This window comes from Diaphorina citri, unplaced genomic scaffold (assembly GCF_000475195.1).
Source record: "Diaphorina citri unplaced genomic scaffold, Diaci psyllid genome assembly version 1.1 scaffold1003, whole genome shotgun sequence".
Classification (NCBI taxonomy): domain Eukaryota; kingdom Metazoa; phylum Arthropoda; class Insecta; order Hemiptera; family Psyllidae; genus Diaphorina; species Diaphorina citri.
The window spans coordinates 32933-54308 of NW_007378434.1; the positions used below are offsets into that span (position 1 = coordinate 32933).

Consider the following 21376-nt stretch of genomic DNA (forward strand, 5'->3'; position numbering starts at 1 on the left):
GCTTCATTTCTTTGTGCGCAAGAGTTTCTGCGCATTTTGACGTGAAATCTGACGTCACAACTCTTTGAACTTCTTCGTTAGAACGGCAATTGAAAATTGAATTTTCGACCTTTTAAAGTTACTTTTTCCGTGTTTTGACCTCAGATTTGAATTTTTCACAACTTTTTACGTAGGAATCGACCTTTTATTAATAATATTCTCCCAATTGCAACTCCTCCATCGAGTAGCTACTCTAATCGAATAGCGACCAGTGGCAGCATTACCAGGGTTAAAAATTTATTGAATTATGGAAATTGATTACAAAGGAGGTACTTAGTAATGCTGTGATATCCACTATTGCAATAAAGCTCTGCTTCACCACAAAGAATTAATGATTTGATTTAATGTTTTCTGTTTTATCTTGTCCAGGTTTTCGATTAATAAGAAGCGCCATTCTGGTATTCTTCACAAGCAAGTAGATCTGTATGAAAAGTATTGCGAGTGGTACTTGGTTACAAAGGAGGTACTTAGTAATGCTCTGATATCCACTATAGTTGCAATAAAGCTCTGCTTCACCACAAAGAATTAATGATTTGATTTAATGTTTTCTGTTTTATCTTTTCCAGGTTTTCGATTAATAAGAAGCGCCATTCTGGTATTCTTCACAAGCAAGTAGAGCTGTATGAAAAGTATTGCGAGTGGTACTTGGATCCTCAATCTTCAGAACCCTGTCCTAATACGAGACACAAGTGGCAGCTGCTTCTACATCAACATCCGAATGGCCCTAACTTGGTAAGATGGAAGAAAAATATATTCAGAATTTTTCCATCGGCTTGATGTTTCTGTGTGTATGGGTCAAATCGTTCAACTTTTGAGCCACTTTCGTAAACCGATTGACTTGAAATAACAATAGGATATTTTGTCTAAAAAAAAAACGGAAATCGGAGAAATGAGAATATTGAGGTGAGTTTTTAAGTGTCGAGGAAGATGCAGGAGAGGAGACTCCAGTGGTATGAACATTTTGAAAGCAGAAATGAGAGTTATATCCCTAAGAATTGAGAGAATAGCAGTAAGGGGGAAAAGGGCAAGGGAGACCGAAGGTGAAAAGATTGTGTGAATCAAGACTGACCGTCGTATGTATGAAAGCCAAAGTTAAACTTTAGTTTAACTTAAGACGAACAATGTTGCCAATTTCATGTCATTTCTTTGATATTTTGTCTTAAAAAAAAAAACGGAAATCGGAGAAATGAGAATATTGAAGTGGGTTTTAAAGTGTCGAGGAAGATGCAGGAGAGGAGACTCCAGTGGTATGAACATTTTGAAAGGATAAACGAGATGTACATCCCTAAGAGTTGAGAGAATTGAAGTAAGGAAAAAAAAGGGCAAGGGAGACCGAAGGTGAAAAGATTGTGTGAATCAAGACTTAGGTGAGAGAAAATTATCAGGACATGAGGTACACAATAGGGCGGCCTGGAAGAGACTGACAAGAAATGGCGACCCTATTTAAATAGGAAATGCCCAGGAAGAAGAAGACGGTCGACTTAAACTTTTTTTTTTTTTTTTACAATATTTTTTTTATTTTATTTTGAACATTTTAAATTACAATTAGGTAAATACAATAAATTGAAAAATAGAGACAAAAAACGGGGCTATTGATAATACCTAAATATAAGTTTGGTACTTTCAAGAGTTCTTAATAGGATATTTTAATTGGAATTAAAGTGCTCTACAGCCCATTCAAGACGGTTGTTATTCGTTTCAGAACACTCCTGACGTAGTTTGGCCTACCTCCGTGCTGTCATCGGTGGGTAAATTCCTGTACAACATTATCGTCAAAGATCTCAAGATCAACATTAACCTGTTGAAGTCGTCAAAAAATTGTCCGGAGTAAGTTTAACCCATTTATCGCTTTTAAGTCTGCGTTAGTAGTTCTATCACTTTTTTATTATTTTATTTGATTTACTTAATTATTTATCTAATTAGTTGTGTGACACCAACCTCAGTGGTGTGGTGGTTAGCCTGGCGGATCTGGAGGTTGATGGTTCGAGTCCAAGTCAAGTTATAAAATTTAGCGTAGCGTATTTAGCGGAGAACGACATTTGTGACGAGCATTTATGCTGAACACAATTCAAGTTCCTCTTTTTTCCTAATTAGTTGTGTGTTAAGGAAAATATTTTAATTGTATAAATATCTTCTCCTAACCAAGATATACCATTTTATTGGTCGGTTTCACCAATATTTTTTCAGCCTCTAGAAGGCCTGTTAAGATAACAGCCTAAAGGAATTAAAGTGCTCTACAGCCCATTCAAGACGGTTGTTATTCGTTTCAGAACACTCCTGACGTAGTTTGGCCTACCTCCGTGCTGTCATCGGTGGGTAAATTCCTGTACAACATCATCGTCAAAGATCTCAAGATCAACATTAACCTGTTGAAGTCGTCCAAGAATTGTCCGGAGTAAGTTTAACCCATTTATCGCTTTTAAGTCTGCGTTAGTAGTTCTATCACTTTTTTTATTATTTTATTTTTTGATTTACTTAATTATTTATCTAATTAGTTGTGTGACACCAACCTCAGTGGTGTGGTGGTTAGCCTGGCGGATCTGGAGGTTGGTGGTTCGAGTCCAAGTCAAGTTATAAAATCTAGCGTAGCGTATTTAGCGGGGAACGACATTTGTGACGAGCATTTATGCTGAACACAATTAAAGTTCCTCTTTTTTCCTAATTAGTTGTGTGTTAAGGAAAATATTTTAATTGTATAAAGATCTTCTCCTAACCAAGATATACCATTTTATTGGTCGGTTTCACCAATATTTTTTCAGCCTCTAGAAGGCCTGTTAAGATAACAGCCTGTTAGGTTCCATTTGATTTGTATAGGGTTAACAGGGCTGTTAGGGGCTAAAAAGAAAATTGGTGAAAGGCCATCATATATCTTCTAAGAATTTGCCTTGAATCTCCCCTTTCTTGCCGCCCTTTTCACTCTACAGACGTTGGCTGCCGGCATTTTATATAGGCTTAACAGAGCTGTTAGGGGCTAAAAAGAAAATTGGTGAAAGCCATCATATATCTTCTAAGAATTTGCCTTGAATCTCCCCTTTCTTGCCGCCCTTTTCACTCTACAGACGTTGGCTGCCGGCATTTTATCCACTCTTCCGCACAGGAGGTCGTACTATGAACGAAGAACTCAAGCCACATCCAGTCCTAACCAAGCTATTCCGAGCCACACTACCCCCCACTCTAGACTTTGAGGTGACCCATGTCCCCATGACATCTCCGCCACTACCCTGGTACTGTGCTAATAAAGGTGAGACTAAATACTATCCCAGCCAGCCTAGTTAGCTTGAACGTAGAATAGCTGCAGCGAATCATTGGAGAAATCAAGTACACTAGAGCGTCTGCCTTGCAAGCGCTAGGTTGCGGGTTCGATTCTCGCCTAGGGCGGGTTTTATCCTAAACAGATGGGGTTCGTCCTCCGAACTGCTGGATTTCTCCTATCCTGTTTTCTTTCTATGAAACCTCTTGAATAAGAACTATCCCACCTCTTTGGGTGCTGGCTTCCAATCACAAAAAGGGCCTCTATCCCTCCATAAATACAGTAAAATTGTAATAAGCCAAATTAGCACAAGCAAAAGTCAGCTAGAAATGCCGCCTGTTGCCTGATGAAAATTCACTCAACCTGCCTGTTATTGCCCGTCACAGACGTTCAAGCAAACTTGAATGGTTCAAGCACAGACATTCAAGCAAGAAGTCTGTGGCGGACATTACGACAGCAAAACCGTCCCTTGAATGTTTCAGCAAACCCAACATGACCAAACAGAAGAACGCTTTTCCACCCAACTTTGTGCATTCACTCGATATAAATGTGCATAGCCACCGGTGCCAACATAGTAGGTGAACATTGGATGTTGGGATTATTGAGATATTCGGAAAATCCTACAATGCTGCAGTGAGCACCAAAGTAACATAAAGAAACGGGATTTATTTATTCCTCAAAAATAATAAAATGAAATTTAATGGTGATTTTCGTTGTGGTCTGACAGTTCAAGGGTCGCGTGTTCTGGCTCCCGCACAACATGGACTTTCGAGGACGTGTATACCCCTGTCCCCCGAGGATTCTCATGTAAAAGATAATGACTCCCCGATAATTTAATCATAGAGATTAGAAAAAATTAACCGTACGGATTTTAGGGTTATTGAGATATTGGGAAAATCCTACAATGCTGCAGTGAGCACCAAAATTGTGACATAATAACACAAAGAAACTGCATTTACATTTACAATGCTGTAATATCCACTATAGTTGTAATAAAGCTCTGCTTCACCACAAAGAATTAATGATTTGATTTAATGTTTTCTGTTTTATCTTTTCCAGGTTTTCGATTAATAAGAAGCGCCATTCTGGTATTCTTCACAAGCAAGTAGAGCTGTATGAAAAGTATTGCGAGTGGTACTTGGATCCTCAATCTTCAGAACCCTGTCCTAATACGAGACACAAGTGGCAGCTGCTTCTACATCAACATCCGAATGGCCCTAACTTGGTAAGATAGAAGAGAAATATATTCAGATTTTTTCCATCGGCTTGATGTTTCTGTGTGTATGGGTCAAATCGTTCAACTTTTGAGCCACTTTCGTAAACCGATTGACTTGAAATAACAATATGATATTTTGTCTTAAAAAAAAAAACGGAAATCGGAGAAATGAGAATATTGAAGTGGGTTTTAAAGTGAACAGGGAGTAGACCAGCTTAGTCTGGCTGGGGGACTTTAAACAAGGATATACCAGCCTGAATTTCCCTTTGTTAAAGAAATAGCAAAGGTTGAGTGCGAAGGGCATCTACTCGTAAAATTTGTAACCAAAACCAAATATCAGCCCAAAGCAATCACCCTTGTTAAGGCTGATTGAGAGGCTGACGGAAAACGCCGACCCCGTCTGTACACGGGAAAAGGCGCAGAAATTGGCTAGAATCTAGAAGTTGAAGCCTATATATAAAAAAAAACTAGAAATAATTAAACTCATTGGTTCCATCATTTCCCATCTCAGGTGGCTACATCATATCCCAGGTGCCTTTCATTCGACTTCCCCTGCAAGCTCAGCAGCAGCTGGTCAAGCTACAGAACATGAATCAGCAGCAGTTGTATCCGGCCCTGGACTCACTCAATCAGCTCAGTTCGACCCCCTGGGTTGTCAACGAACGGGTGAGAACCTTTTTTTTTTATCCCTCTTAAACCGAGACTGTACCTACACTTTTGAGAGATATTTTGAAATGCCTCTGTTCGACAGAGGGAGGAAATGGTTATGAAAAAAAAAAATAAAAATACATATGTATATACCTACATATTGTTACAATCCTATAGTTCATAAAAAAACTTTCAATATGAAAAAAAGTGTTTGTAAAATTTTCTATACTTACATATTCGGAGTTTGAGTAATTTCCATTCATACTTCCTCGAATTTTGGTCCTCCCAATGAAATATGAGTTTTGAATGTGTTTTCAACGAACACGCAGCTATTTCACAGGCGATTATGTATGTGGTAGCCAGTGTACTGTGACATGAACGGCAAACATACTCGAAGCAGAGGTACATTAACATGCTTGAAGATGGGCTGTGAAGAGTGGAATACTCTCATTTAATCGCCACGCCCACAAGTGAGTATATTTTGACTGGAGTGTCACCTACAGTAGGTATATGAGGAATGGGACTTTACAACCCATGTACCAAATTCTCATTATCTCCCCTCCCTTTCTTTACCCCTCAGATTCTAGACGTAATCACCGAGGTGTTTCAAAATGGCGGCTCGGACAAGCTGGACATTCCCCTAGGTAGGTATATGAGGAATGGGACTTTACAACCCATGTGCCAAATTCTCATTATTTCCCCTCCCTTTCTTTACCCCTCAGATTCTAGACGTAATCACCGAGGTGTTTCAAAATGGCGGCTCGGACAAGCTGGACATTCCCCTATCTTATTTTAACGTGGTATACAAGACACGTGTAAGGATAAATTCCAGCCAAAAATTAACTTTGCTTTCATGAGTTAGGGTGTGGAGAAGATCTCAGAAATCTCGCTTTTTGATTACGAGACGGTCGCCCATCTAGATACTAACCACGTACAACGATGCTTAACTTCATTGACTGCGGCACTCACAAATTCTCGGTTTCCCCAAATTTCCATCACGAAAGTTACTCGTAAAAGTGGGTTGTTCTTTTTCGTTTTAGGAACGGCTTTCTTTCTCCTATCTCTCTTTGATTTCGGGACAGTAAGACCTTAGCAGTTATAGCTCCCTCTTTTAGACTTAGTGTTTTCAATGTTATTGCTTCTGGCTTTCTCCTATCCTGTCTTCCTTCTCTTTTCGCTTTCGGGACGCTAAGACCTTAGCAGTTAAAGTTCTTATTGCTTGATTTCAAATATTTTAGCCAATCAGCTTGCTTAATCCTAGAGTTAAACCAAGTTTAAACTCCTAGCCGCGGCCATTAACCAGCCGTTGTTACTACAGGTGGAGCGAGAGAGAAGCAAGGACGCAGCTAACGGCTTGAAGATAGCGCAAATCATGGATGGGTTCGTGAGAAGGAAGGTGATCAAACAGACAGTGATGACCACTGTGTATGGGGTCACCCGGTATGGCGCCAGACTACAGATTGTCAAACAACTCAAAGGTAAGAGCGGGGTTTTATACTGCTCAGATAGGATTAAAGACTTCTTATACCCCGGCAATAGACACAGCTTTATTGGATATTTTATAATTAGACACACATACCTAAAAGGGACACCGTTAGTCCAGTGGTTACGCTACGGTTAGTTCAGTGCTACGCAGAAGGTCCCGAGTTCGATACCCACCATCCACAAAAACTTTGACTTTTATTTCGATTATTTTTACAACTCATCATTTCATTTTCATCAGTAAATGGTTTCCTAAAATTAAATTGATCCCAAGGGCAAGTTAATCCTAGATCCTTGACAAATGGAGTGTGCCTGAAGGCATCTGATATGTTCTAATCCAGTCGACCCCAAATATTTGAATGGCTAAGAGGCAGAGTGGACCGAGTCCAGAAAAAGAGTTTTGAGATAAATGGAGTCAAAGTTTAAATAGAGATAGCCGTTTTGTTTTTGCTCTCATTTCAATACAACACTAAAGTGAAGTTCGCGACCAATATAAAAAGTAAATCTTTTTGCGCTCTTTCCAATGACATAGATAACTCAGAAAGTCGATTTTTGGACTTAGTCCGCTCTGCCTTTTACTCAATCCTTTATTCTATTCTATCTCATTTTATTATCTTCTACTACCACATTCTATTCCAGACATCGAGTCCTATCCTCAGGAGCACGTCTGGTCGGGCTCCTCCTATCTGATGAACAAAACGTTCGACTGCCTACGGGAGATGTTCACCTCGACTCGCGAAATACAAGATTGGTTCACTTCGTGCGCCAAGTTCATCAGTTTGGTGCGCGCCAGGCATGCTCCCACTGATGCCTTTGAAAGAAGTATTTATGTTTGATAGGAGTTTATCTCTGGATTCTATGGCTTAGCTGCAAAATACATAGGTACATACCTACAAAAAGAAAAACATTTTGTGGGTATTTTTTTCTTCTTAATAAATTAAACCATTTTCATTTTTTATTCAACACACCTACATATATTTCTTTTTTTAACAATAGAAAATACTGTACATATTTTAAATTTTAAAAGAAAACATACCTATACGAAAAATTAACTTATGATGAAATGAGTTAGAGGTTAGACTGTGGTTACTCTTGATTCGACTACTTCAAAAGAAGAATGCACTGTTTTAGAACTTGTGATCTTACGAAAACTTCGAAAGAAATGCCATCACGAGTGCGTAGAGACTGCCTTACTACATTTGAAATCGATTGCGCTCCTCGCGTTGTAAGAATCCTGATCAAGTGTAACCGCAGCCTATGGTTTTCTGCTGGGAAAGTTGTACAGTAGCCTATTCCACAAAAGTATGAAATTGTAAAAATTAAAAGTGTAGAGCCTATGTAAACAAACAGATGGACTAGTCCATATTCTTTCGTGGAATAGGCTGTTTGTGTTCTTTCGTGGAATAGGCTACAGTACTACAATTCTGTTCATCAATTAACCACTAGTATAATACTAACTTGTGGGGGAAAAGAAAATGAGATGCAAAGGTACTCAAACACCTCTGATGTAGTACCTACTGAACTGTGTGATGTATAATGGTTTTAATAGAACCATTTTATTAACCTCCTCGGACGAAAAGAGGAAATAATTGAATTTTTACTATCACACCTAGATATAACTTTTATGACTTGATTTGGACTCAAACCACCATCCTCCAGATCCAAAGTCCAACGCGTTAACCACTGCACCACTGAGGTTGATCTGAGATATGTCGTACACATTTGTGAATTATTTTGAAGTGCCTTGGACCGAGTGGGAAAAGTTCTTGAAAAAACAAGCAAAATAATAGAAAGTAAAGAGTATTTATAAGTTTGAGTAACTAACATCCATTTGTAGGAATCAGAAATGATACTTTTCAACCCATGTGTTTAATTTCCAATCCCCTCCCCTCTTTTCCCCTCAGATTCTAGACGTAATCACCGAGGTGTTTCAAAATGGCGGCTCGGACAAGCTGGACATTCCCCTACCCGCGTCCTCGTTTCCCCTCCCCCCAGCTGTCTCGCGAAGCATGAGCCAGAAGGAACGGCAGGAGGCGTTCCGAGAACGGTGCACTCTCAAGCGGCAGAAGAGTGAAATGTTCTCCCTCTGGTGTGACGCCCTGTATAGGCTCTCGTTAGCACATCATGTGAGTACACACTGTATATGATTTTGTTTCTTCAATATTCTTAGTTATACATACCTAAGCCCAAATTCTTTTGGTCTGTTCTGTTCAAGAAAAGAATATAATGATTTAAAAAATGGTCAGTCAGTCAGCTCCCATGGCCTAGTGGTCACTGCGCTCGCCTTGCACGCGGGAATAGTGATGGGACTCGAGTGAGATTTTTCAACTCGATTATTTTCTACTCGATTATTTTCCAACTCGAGTTGTAACTCGAGTGGAAATTAATCGAGTTGAATATTTACACCGCGCCGATTTCTCACTCGAGAGTCGAGTAGGCGAGCGAGTCGATGATATTCGGGTTTTCGTTCGGAAACTCTGGCATACGGCTATACCACTATACCCCTCCCCCTCTTCACTTCTCTTTCTTGCATCCTCATCTAGTAAGAGGCAAGAGGGGAGAGGGGGGTAGTGAATCATTCAACTCGTTCAAACGAATAGTTTTTCTGACGAATAGATTTGTACATTTAAAAAATGGTCAGTCAGTCAGCTCCCATGGCCTAGTGGTCACTGCGCTCGCCTTGCAGGCGGGAATTATAAATGTGCATAGCCACCGGTGCCAACATAGTAGGTGAACATTGGATGTTGGGATTATTGAGATATTCGGAAAATCCTACAATGCTGCAGTGAGCACCAAAGTAACATACAGAAACGGCATTTACTTATTTATTTATTCCTCAAAAATAATAAAATAAAATTTAATGGTGGTTTTCGTTGTGGTCTGACAGTTCAAGGGTCGCGTGTTCTGGCTCCCGCACAACATGGACTTTCGAGGACGTGTATACCCCTGTCCCCCTCACCTCAATCATCTTGGCTCCGATATGGCAAGGTAAGATATACCAAAACATTTCGACGGGTTACTTTCTGGTGTTGACCCAGCACCTAAATGGGAACTATTGTGTATCTTAGCGCCCATTTGATGAAGGATATACTACGGGATGGGAATGCTACGACAAAGACCACAAGTGTCCAATGTAGTGTTTGTTTAGGCTCCGATATGGCAAGGTAAGATATACCAAAACATATTGACGGGTTACTTTCTGTTGTTCTGGTGTTGACCCAGCGCCTAAATGGGAAGTATTGTGTCTCTTAGCGCCCATTTGATGAAGGATATACTACGGGATGGGCATGCTACGACAAAGACCACAAGTGTCCAATGTAGTGTTTGTTTCATTGCTGCGAAATAAAGACGTCGATCGGTGAAAAACTCATCTTAAAAAAAAAAAATAATAATAATAAATAAAAAATAATAATAATAATAATAATAATAATAATAATTATATAATAATTATAATAATAATAAACAGTGATTGATTGATCTCTTTATTTACATACGTACAATAGAGAGATTTTTACTTTCTATTACTAAAGTATTTCCAAGAGGTTTTATATGTAGAGGGAACTATATAACTACAGAGGTCTTATCTATTCAATTACTTTTCTTTTTGTACTATGACATTGGTTTATGTACTATGTTTGTATTTGTGACCAAGAAACATATACATTTACATCTTTTTTTTTTTTTTTTTTTTTTTTTTTAGTTTTTTTTTATAAGAGGCTTATTATAATACTTACGGATCGCTCTGGTTTCCATCTTTCAGAGGCATATTGGATATTGCCGTCATGTTGGGTAGTCTGCCGATGCTGACGCCAACTCTATTCTCAATGATATTCTGGACTCGGCTCAGAATCCTTTGAGTGTAAGTAACTTCCCGAGTTCAATAGGTTGTTGATACTACCGATACAAAGAGATTTACTACCCCGGATCATCTCAGGATTGAGTTCAATCTTAGATTGACCCGGGTATTGATTGGTGTTACGCCTAATAAACAGGAGGACGCGGCGAGTTCATGCCAACTCTATTCTCAATGATATTCTGGACTCGGCTCAGAATCCTTTGAGTGTAAGTAACTTCCCAAGTTCAATAGGTTGTTGATACTACCGATACGAAGAGATTTACCACCCTGGATCATCTCAGGATTGAGTTCAATCTTAGATTGACCCGGGTATTGATTGGTGTTACGCCTAATAAACAGGAGGACGCGGCGAGTTCACTCCCAGCCGAGGATCGGAATTTCATCCTCATACATATAAGATTATAGGTAGGTATTTGAGCATTTGACTACATACTAATACAACTCAAAGTGTTAGGTGGTAGAGAACGTCTCCGCTGTTAACCTCGTCTAGAAAATTGATCATAACTCTTTGAGAATTTGACTACATACTAATACAACTCAAAGTGTTAGGTGGTAGAGAACGTCTCCGCTGTTAACCTCGTCTAGAAAATTGATCATAACTCGAGATTGGTTTAGATTTCGGTGAAATCCTCTCTTATTGCACATCTATAACTTATTATTATTCTATTGTTATTGTCTTTACTATGAATTTTAAAAATAAACCTTAAAAAAAGTACCTATTGTTGAAAAAAAAAGGAATATTCCTACCATCCTACCATTCAGTTTGGTGGACAGACAGAGAACAAAGTGTTCTAAATCAGTATTATTTATATTCCAGGGTCGGATGTGGTGGGCAGACTCGGAAAACCCGTGGCAAACCCTGGCGTGTTGCATGGAAATCCAGGCGGCTCTAGACTCGGACTGTCCGGCCGAGTTCCTATCCGGTTTCCCCGTACATCAGGACGGCTCGTGTAATGGTCTGCAGCATTATGCCGCCCTGGGGAGAGATCAGGCCGGAGCTGTGTCGGTAAACCTGGTGCCGGCCGCTGTGCCGCAGGATGTGTACTCTGCCGTAGCTGCACTGGTAAGAGATGTTAACGCGTAGTTTGAGTTTTTTTTTCCAAAGGGACGGACTTTATCCTAAAGAGATACTTACCTACCTGATTTCCGTGTCCAAGGGCGCCAAAAATGCCTTTAAATTGTGTTTTTCCAGTGCTGTGTGACCTGTTTTGCTTTCTCGTCTGCGTTTAGAGATAAACTTCTTTTTAAACTCCTAGCCGCGGTCATTAACCAGCCGTTGTTACTACAGGTGGAGCGAGAGAGAAGCAAGGACGCAGCTAACGGCTTGAAGATAGCGCAAATCATGGATGGGGCAAAGATCACCACCAGCATGAAACGTTTACAGAACGCTTTGAAAGGTTTACAACCGATTTCGTAACGTTTAAGTTTTAAATTAAAACGCTGTATACTTTATTATTGGAATCTGGGATTCTCGATCTACTATTAGTCCGAGATACGTGTTATTTCAGGCAAATCATCCCGCAGTAGAGTATTTCATTATGTAGTCTAGTTCTAGTCAGTTAAAAAAAAAAATATACTGGCCTAGTTAGCTTTTAGGGTATCTCGTCTGCCTTGTAAGCGCTAGGTCGCGGGTTCGATTCCCGGCCGGAGCGGATTTTATCCTAAATGGATAAGGTTCGTTCTCGAAACGGCTGGCTTTCTCCTATCCTTTCTTCCTTCTCTCTTCGCTTTCGGGACGATAAGACCTTAGCAGTTACATGGATGGGTTCGTGAGAAGGAAAGTGATCAAACAGACAGTGATGACCACTGTGTATGGGGTCACCCGGTATGGTGCCAGACTACAGATTGTCAAACAACTCAAAGGTAAGAGCGGGGTTTTATACTGCTCAGATAGGATTAAAGAATTCTTATACCCGGCAATAGACACAGCTTTACCTATTGGATATTTTATAATTAGACACACATACCTAAAAGGGACACCGTTAGTCCAGTGGTTACGCTCTACGGTTAGTTCAGTGCTACCTACGCAGAAAGTCCCGAGTTCGATACCCACCATCCGCAAAAACTTTGACTTTTATTTCGATTATTTTTACAACTCATTATTTCATTTTCATCAGTAAAGCAGAAGGTCCCGAGTTCGATACCCACCATCCGCAAAAACTTTGACTTTTATTTCGATTATTTTTACAACTCATTATTTCATTTTCATCAGTAAATGGTTTCCTAAAATTAAATTGATCCCAAGGGCAAGTTAATCCTAGATCCTTGACAAATGGAGTGTGCCTGAAGGCATCTGATATGTTCGAATCCAGTCGACCCCAAATATTTATTTTATTCTATTCTATCTCATTTTATTATCTTCTACTACCACATTCTATTCCAGACATCGAGTCCTATCCTCAGGAGCACGTCTGGTCGCGGACCAAGTCCAGAAAAAGAGTTTTGAGATAAATGGAGTCAAAGTTTAAATAGAGATAGCCATTTTGTTTTTGCTCTCATTTCAATACAACACTAAAGTGAAGTTCGCGACCAATATAAAAATTTGCCAGCCTAGTTAGTTTAGTTGGTAGTGCGTCTGCCTTGTAAGTGCTAGGCCGCGGGTTCGATTCCCGCCCGGGGCGGATTTTATCCTGATGGTTTCCAATGATATAGATAACTCAGAAAGTCGATTTTTGGACTTAGTCCGCTCTGCCTTTTACCCAATCATTTATTCTATTCTATCTCATTTTATTATCTTCTACTACCACATTCTATTCCAGATATCGAGTCCTATCCTCAGGAGCACGTCTGGTCGGGCTCCTCCTATCTGATGAACAAAACGTTCGACTGTCTACGGGAGATGTTCACCTCGACTCGCGAAATACAAGATTGGTTCACTTCGTGCGCCAAGTTCATCAGTTTGGTGCGCGCCAGGCATGTGGAGTGGGTGACGCCCTTGGGGTTACCTGTCGTGCAGCACTACCATAAGACGAGCAAGTCGGCGCAGCGTACCCCGAGCATGATGACTGTCAGTCGTAATATGGACGGAGATTTATTCAAGTAAGATATCTAGACGAAGCAGGAGAAAGCTTAGTGACATACAAAGAAAAAAAAAAACACCCAGAGGGTTAAGTGTAGGAACCAGGGGTCCCAAGGAAGTGCTGAGCCCCACGAATCTTCTTTTATTTTAACGTGGTATAAAAGAACACGTGTAAGGATGAATTCCAGCCAAAAATTATCTTTGCTTTCATGAGTTAGGGTGTGGAGAAGATCTTAGACATCTCGCTTTTTGATCACCCATCTAGATACTAACCACGTACAACGATGCTTAACTTCATTGACTGCGGCACTCACAAATATCGGTTTCCCCAAATTTCCATCACGAAAGTTACTCGTAAAAGTGGGTTTACACGCTCAAGTCATTTGCACAAACTAGATTGCCGCTCTCAACGATGCTTAACTTCATTGACTGCGGCACTCACAAATATCGGTTTCCCCAAATTTCCATCACGAAAGTTACTCGTAAAAGTGGGTTTACACGCTCAAGTCATTTGCACAAACTAGATTGCCGCTCTTGTGAAGCAAGAAGCTTGAACGTGGCGAAAAAAGTTGACAAGCAAAAGTCAGCCAGAACTGCCGCCTGTTGCCTGATGAAAATTCAATCACTCAACCTGCCTGTTATTGCCCGTCCCAGACGTTCAAGCATACTTGAATGGTTCAAGCACAGACATTCAAGCATGCTTGAAGTCTGTGGCGGACATTACGATAGCAAAACCGTCCCTTGAATGTTTCAGCAAACCCAACATGACCAAACAGGAAGTGCTGAGCTCCACGAATCTACTCTTATTTTAACGTGGTATAAAAGAACACGTGTAAGGATGAATTCCAGCCAAAAATTAACTTTGCTTTCATGAGTTAGGGTGTGGAGAAGATCTTAGACATCTCGCTTTTTGATTACGAGACGGTCACCCATCTAGATACTAACCACGTAAAACGATGCTTAACTTCATTGACTGCGGCACTCACAAATTCTCGGTTTCCCCAAATTTCCATCACGAAAGTTACTCGTAAAAGTGGGTTTACACGCTCAAGCCATTTGCACAAACTAGATTGCCGCTCTTGGGAAGCAAGAAGCTTGAACGTGGCGAAAAAAGTTCACAAGCAAAAGTCAGCCAGAAATTGAAGCAAGAAGCTTGAACGTGGCGAAAAAAGTTCACAAGCAAAAGTCAGCCAGAAATGCCGCCTGTTGCCTGATGAAAATTCAATCACTCAACCTGCCTGTTATTGCCCGTCACAGACGTTCAAGCATACTTGAATGGTTCAAGCACAGACGTTCAAGCATGCTTGAAGTCTGTGGCGGACATTACGATAGCAAAACCGTCCCTTGAATGTTTCAGCAAACCCAACATGACCAAACAGAAGAACGCTTTTCCGCCCAACTTTGTGCATTCACTCGATTCCACACATATGATGTTGACATCACTGCATTGTGAAGACGCGGGTATCACGTATGTGTCCGTGCATGACTGCTTCTGGACTCATCCTGCCACTGTACCTATCATGAATAAGGTGAGTGTCATGAATAACTTTATCATGAATAAGATAAATGTCATGAATAACTTCATCATGAATAGGATAAATGTCATGAATAACTTTATCATGAATAGTATAAGTTTCATGAATACAGGCACGAAAAAAGTTCACAAGCAAAAGTCAGCCAGAAATGCCGCCTGTTGCCTGATGAAAATTCAATGACTCAACCTGCCTGTTATTGCCCGTCACAGACGTTCAAGCATACTTGAATGGTTCCAGCACAGACATTCAAGCCTGCTTGAACCATTCAAGCATGCTTGAAGTCTGTGGCGGACATTACGATAGCAAAACCGTCCCTTGAATGTTTCAGCAAACCCAACATGACCAAACAGAAGAACGCTTTTCCACCCAACTTTGTGCATTCACTCGATTCCACACATATGATGTTGACATCACTGCATTGTGAAGACGCGGGTATCACGTATGTGTCTGTGCATGACTGCTTCTGGACCCATCCTGCCACTGTACCTATCATGAATAAGGTGAGTCTCATGAATAACTTTATCATGAATGAGATAAATGTCATGAATAACTTAATCATGAATAGGATAAATGTCATGAATAACTTTATCATGAATAGTATAAGTTTCATGAATAACATTATCATGAATACAGGCATCACTTATTGACATCACTGCATTGTGAAGACGCGGGTATCACGTATGTGTCCGTGCATGACTGCTTCTGGACCCATCCTGCCACTGTACCTATCATGAATAAAGTGAGTGTCATGAATAACTTTATCATGAATAGGATAAATGTCATGAATAACTTCATCATGAATAGGATAAATGTCATGAATAACTTTATCATGAATAGTATAAGTTTCATGAATAACATTATCATGAATACAGGCATCACTTATGTGTCCGTGCATGACTGCTTCTGGACCGATCCTGCCACTGTACCTATCATGAATAAGGTGAGTGTCATGATTGTCATGAATAATTGATTAGCATGTCATGAATAGGGTACAAAAGTTCGCTGAAGACGGGACCAGAGATTAGATCAAGGGATGGCAATCCGCACTTTTTTTTAATCTTGAGTGCGAGATTGCGGATCCGCAAATTGCAAGATTGCCATCCCTAATTAGATCCGAAACGCCCGATAAATCATTAGATACGTGCCAACTTCAGTCATGAATAGGGTACAAAAGTTCGCTGAAGACGGGACCAGAGATTAGATCAAGGTATGGCAATCCGCACTTTTTTTAATCTCGCGAGATTGAGTGCGAGATCGCGGATCCGCATATGGCAAGATTGCCATCCCTAGTTAGATCTGAAACGCCCGACAAATCATAAGATACGTGCCAACTTCAAGTTCATAAATCCATAGCCATACCCAAGTCAAGTGTTGATTGTTGGCATTTAATTTCGTTTGCCTCTACTCGGTGGGTTTTGAGTCAGCTATGTGTAATACAATGCAGGCATCACTTATGTGTCCGTGCATGACTGCTTCTGGACCGATCCTGCCACTGAACCTATCATTGGTGAGTGTCATGATTGTCATGAATAATTGATTAGCATGTCATGAATAGGGTACACAAGTTTGCTGAAGACGGTACCAGAGATTAGATCAAGGGATGGCAATCCGCACTTTTTTTTAATCTCGCGAGATTGCGGATCCGCAAATTGCAAGATTGCCATCCCTAATTAGATCCGAAACGCCCGATAAATCATTAGATACGTGCCAACTTCAATCATGAATAGGGTACAAAAGTTCGCTGAAGACGGGACCAGAGATTAGATCAAAGGATGGCAATCCGCACTTTTTTTAATCTCGCGAGATTGAGTGCGAGATTGCGGATCCGCAAATTGCAAGATGGAAACGCCCGACAAATCATTAGATAGGTATGTGCCAACTTCAAGTTCATACATCCATACCCAAGTCAAGTGTTGATTGTTGGCATTTAATTTCGTTTGCCTCTACTCGGTGGGTTTTGAGTCAGCTATGTGTAATACAATGTAATTGTAATACATTCCATGCTAAAATCATCGTGTATGGGGTTAATTCAAAGTTTTGACTTTAAAAAGTTCATACTAGATGATTTATCTTTTTGAAGTCAGAAAATCGATTTATAATTCAGAAATCATGCTAAGCCAACTTCAAGTTCATACATCCATAGCCATACCAAGTCAAGTGTTGATTGTTGGCATTTAATTTCGTTTGCCTCTACTCGGTGGGTTTTGAGTCAGCTATGTGTAATACAATGTAATACATTCCATGATAAAATCATCGTGTATGGGGTTAATTTCAAAGTTTTGACTTTAAAAAGTTCATACTAGATGATTTATCTTTTTGAAGTCAGAAAATCGATTTATAATTCAGAAATCATGCTAATTCAGTTTTGACTTTAAAAAGTTCATACTAGATGATTTATCTTTTTGAAGTCAGAAAATCGATTTATAATTCAGAAATCATGCTAAAATAATACTTATTTTCTGTTTACAGATTTGTCGACAGCAGTTTGTCAATCTTCATTCACAGCCAATTCTCGAAGACTTATCAGTTCAGTTGATCAACAACTATGCCAGTTCTGAAAGGTAAGAACTCGAACCCGCGACCTCTAGTTTAGCACACGATCTTTCTTTCCTTCATTCTTTCTTCTGTTCTTCCTCTTTTTTTCTGTCTATTTTCTTCAATTTTTTTTATCTATTTCTTCCTATCGTTCTTTTTTCTTTATGGCCTTATTTATTTCTTTTTTCTTCTTGTCCTTAGTTTCTTTTTCTTCCGGTCCTTATTTCTTTCTCTCTTTCCTCCGATCTGTTTTTGTTTCTTCCTCTCTTGTATTTGCTTTATTTTCCTTTCTTTGTCTTTATTTCTTCTTTTTCAGTCCTTATTTTTCCCTATTATTTCTGTCCTTGTTCCTTGTTTCTTCCCTCTTATTCCTTTCTGTCTTTATTTATTCCTTTCTGTTCTTATTTCTTCCTTATTTATTTCTTTCTTTCTTTTTTACTTTTTCTTCTTGTCCCCCGATCTGTTTTTGTTTCTTCCTCTCTTGTATTTCCTTTATTTTCCTTTCTTTGTCTTTATTTTTTCTTTTTCAGTCCTCATTTTCCCTATTATTTCTGTCCTTGTTCCTTGTTTCTTCCCTCTTATTCCTTTCTGTCTTTATTTATTCCTTTCTGTTCTTATTTCTTCCTCTTTTTTTCCCCTTTTTGTTCTTCTGTCCCTTCTTTGTGTACCTACTCATTTCTTCGTTTTCCTTGCTTCTCATCCTCTTTTTTTTTATGAGGAGGAAAAATCTTTATGACTTCTCCAGCATGGTGTGGAGGGTATGCTGGAGTCACAGCTCAGGGTATGGTGTTCCCCCTTTTTGTTCTTCTGTCCCTTCTTTGTGTACTCATTTCTTCGTTTTCCTTGCTTCTCATCCTCTTTTTTTTTATATGAGGAGGAAAAATCTTTATGACTTCTCCAGCATGGTGTGGAGGGTATGCTGGAGTCACGGCTCAGGGTATGGTGTTTCGCCCTACTTATCTTCTGTTATCTATTTTCACTTCCAGATCTACAGTCTGACTCATATTACAGAGGGTACCGATCTAGCAGACCTAGTACCACGACATACTCCGGAACAAGACTTCCTTCGAGTACAGGTAAATAATTGAAAATTCTCATAAATACAAGATACTTAAAACTTTTTTTTTATGAGGAGGAAAAATCTTTATGACTTCTCCAGCATGGTGTGGAGGGTATGCTGGAGTCACAGCTCAGGGTATGGTGTTTCGCCCTTCTGTGGCACCATTCCTGGCCGCTCAACCCGCTAAAAAACCTCCCCGCTCTTCTTTCTTGGTCCCGGAACTTTTCTGTTATGACCTCTCTTGTTTGTTGGTTTCAGTGAGCTTGAAGCCAGTGCCAGTAATAAGGAGCGACAGATGAGGGAGAAACTGAACGAACTGCTCACCAAAGTTCCACCCAAGGGCGACCTAGACGTTCGACAAGTTCTCAATTCCGTGTACTTCTTCAGCTGATACAACGTCCGGTGCATATTAGATGTAAGGTCCGCCTGTGCATATTAGATGTAGTCTTTCAAAAGTGGTCAGAATAGCCGTATTTTATTACTGTACCATTCCGTGTACTTCTTCAGCTGATACAACGCCCGGTGCATATTAGATGTAAGGTCCGCCTGTGCATATTAGATGTAGTCTTTCAAAAGTGGTCAGAATAGCCGTATTTTATTATTGTACCGAGAAAAAAGACTGAAGGAAAGGTGGAAAGATTGTGTGAACCAAGACCTGAAAGTTATATACCACGAGAGGGAAAAAACTTGAGGGAAACAAAATGGGCGAGGGGAAAAAAAGTGAAAGATTTTGTGACCCAAGACTTGAGTGAGAAAAAATTATCAGGTCACGAGGTACACCATAGGGCTGCCGGATTGTGTGAGCCAAGACCTGAGAGTTATATACCACGAGAGGGAAAAAACTTGAGGGAAACAAAATCGGCGAGGGGAAAAAAAGTGAAAGATTTTGTGACCCAAGACTTGAGTGAGAAAAAATTATCAGGTCACGAGGTACACCATAGGGGTGCCTGGCCTGGAAGGGACTGACAATAAGTGCCGACCCTGTTTACGAGTAAATAGGAAAAGGCTAGGTGGAAGAAAACTCGGAACAATAATAAAATACGTCTAATGTTTCCGGCATTACAGTCAAAAGCGGAAAGACGAAAAAGTTGAACATGTTATGTCAATGTTTTGTCAAAACTTTTCACCTATCTCGTAAATCATTTCTCGTCGTCATTTTTCATAACGTTGCAGCAACGCTTTAGTTTTACAAAGAAATCATTTAATCATAAATCTCAATTTTCTAGCAACATTTGTCGTGTTTCATTACAACGTTGCAGCAACGTTTTAGAAATAAATCGTTTATCACAACTTTCCTCATTACAACGTTGTGGCAACGTTTTACTTATCTCCTTCAAAGATCACCACCAGCATGAAACGTTTACAGAACGCTTTGAAAGGTTTACAACCAATTTCGTAACGTTTAGGTTTTAAATTAAAACGCTTTATACTTTATTATTGGAATCTGAGATTCTCGATCTACTATTAGTCCGAGATACGTGTTATTTCAGGCAAATCATCCCGCAGTAGAGTAGTTCATTATGTAGTCTAGTTCTAGTCAAGATTGTGTGAACCAAGACCTGAGAGCTGAGAGTCATATACCACGAGAGGGAAAAGACTTGAGAAAATGGAAGTGAGGGGAATAAATGGGCGAGGGAAACAAAAAAAAGTCTGAAAGATTTTGTGACCAAAGACTTGAGTGAGAAAAAATTATCAGGTCACGAGGTAGGTACACCATAGGGCTGCCTGGCCTGGAAGGGACTGACAATAAGTGCCGACCCTATTTACGAGTCAATAGGAAAAGGCTAGGTGGAAGAAAACTCGGAACAATAATAAAATACGTCTAATGTTTCCGGCATTACAGTCGAAAGTAAAAAGACGAAAAAAAGTTGAACATGTGTCAACGTTTTACCAATCTCATAAAATCATTTCTCTTCGTTTTTCACAACGTTGCAGCAACGTTGTAGTTTTACAAAGAAATTTATCACATCTTTTTAGCAACATATCTCGTTGTTGATTACAACGTTGCAGCAACGTTTTACAAATAAGTCGTTCATCACAACTCCCTAGCAACGTTTTTCATTACAACGTTAGGGCAACGTTTTACTTATCTCATACAAAGATCGCCACCAGCATTAAACGTTTACAGAACGCTTTAAAACGGATTTCGTATTGTTTAGGTTTTAAATTAAAACGCTGTATACTTTATTATTGGAATCTGAGATTCTCGATCTACTATTAGTCCGAGATACGTGTTATTTCAGGCAAATCACCCCGCAGTAAAGTAGTTCATTATGTAGTCTAGTTCTAGTCATTAAAAAAAAAAAAAAATGCCGGCCTAGTTAGCTTTGAGGGTAGCTCGTCTGCCTTGTAAGCGCTAGGTCGCAGGTTCGATTCCCGGCCGGAGCGGATTTTATCCTAAATGGATAAGGTTCGTTCTCGAAACGGTTGGCTTTCTCCTATCCTTTCTTCCTTCTCTCTTCACTTTCGGGACGATAAGACCTTAGCAGTTACAGTTCCCTCTATCAAAATTTTTAAAGAAGAAAAAAAAAAAGCATTGTAGATAGGTCAGCTTAAGAACAAGATGCCCCATTGTGCTAACAGTTTCATAGAGCACCCACCTCTTTATTCATAAATAGATCCAACAAGATTAATACAATCATATTAGCAGTTACAGTTCCCTCTATCAAAACTCTTAAAAAAAGAAAAAAAAGCATTGTAGATAGGTCAGCTTAGAACAAGATGCCCCATTATGCT

General features: G+C 39.8%; 1 protein-coding gene across 1 annotated transcript in view; it reads left to right on the plus strand.

Annotated features, from left to right (window-relative positions):
- LOC103513654 (DNA-directed RNA polymerase, mitochondrial) overlaps positions 1-20180 on the plus strand; it is a 48433-nt gene extending 28253 nt beyond the window's left edge. Inside the window, exons 10-28 of the mRNA XM_026826793.1 lie at positions 409-483; positions 606-771; positions 1742-1866; positions 3099-3280; positions 5017-5171; positions 8540-8761; positions 9523-9623; positions 10396-10476; positions 10628-10697; positions 11309-11554; positions 11780-11833; positions 12249-12354; positions 13251-13530; positions 14868-15039; positions 15327-15545; positions 17515-17606; positions 18899-19127; positions 19248-19414; positions 19571-20180. Of these exons, the coding sequence (XP_026682594.1) occupies positions 409-483; positions 606-771; positions 1742-1866; positions 3099-3280; positions 5017-5171; positions 8540-8761; positions 9523-9623; positions 10396-10476; positions 10628-10697; positions 11309-11554; positions 11780-11833; positions 12249-12354; positions 13251-13530; positions 14868-15039; positions 15327-15545; positions 17515-17606; positions 18899-19031 (2479 nt within the window). The 3' untranslated portion in view covers positions 19032-19127; positions 19248-19414; positions 19571-20180. The remainder of the gene's footprint in view (positions 1-408; positions 484-605; positions 772-1741; positions 1867-3098; positions 3281-5016; positions 5172-8539; positions 8762-9522; positions 9624-10395; positions 10477-10627; positions 10698-11308; positions 11555-11779; positions 11834-12248; positions 12355-13250; positions 13531-14867; positions 15040-15326; positions 15546-17514; positions 17607-18898; positions 19128-19247; positions 19415-19570) is intronic.
- The last annotated feature ends 1196 nt before the right edge of the window (positions 20181-21376 follow it).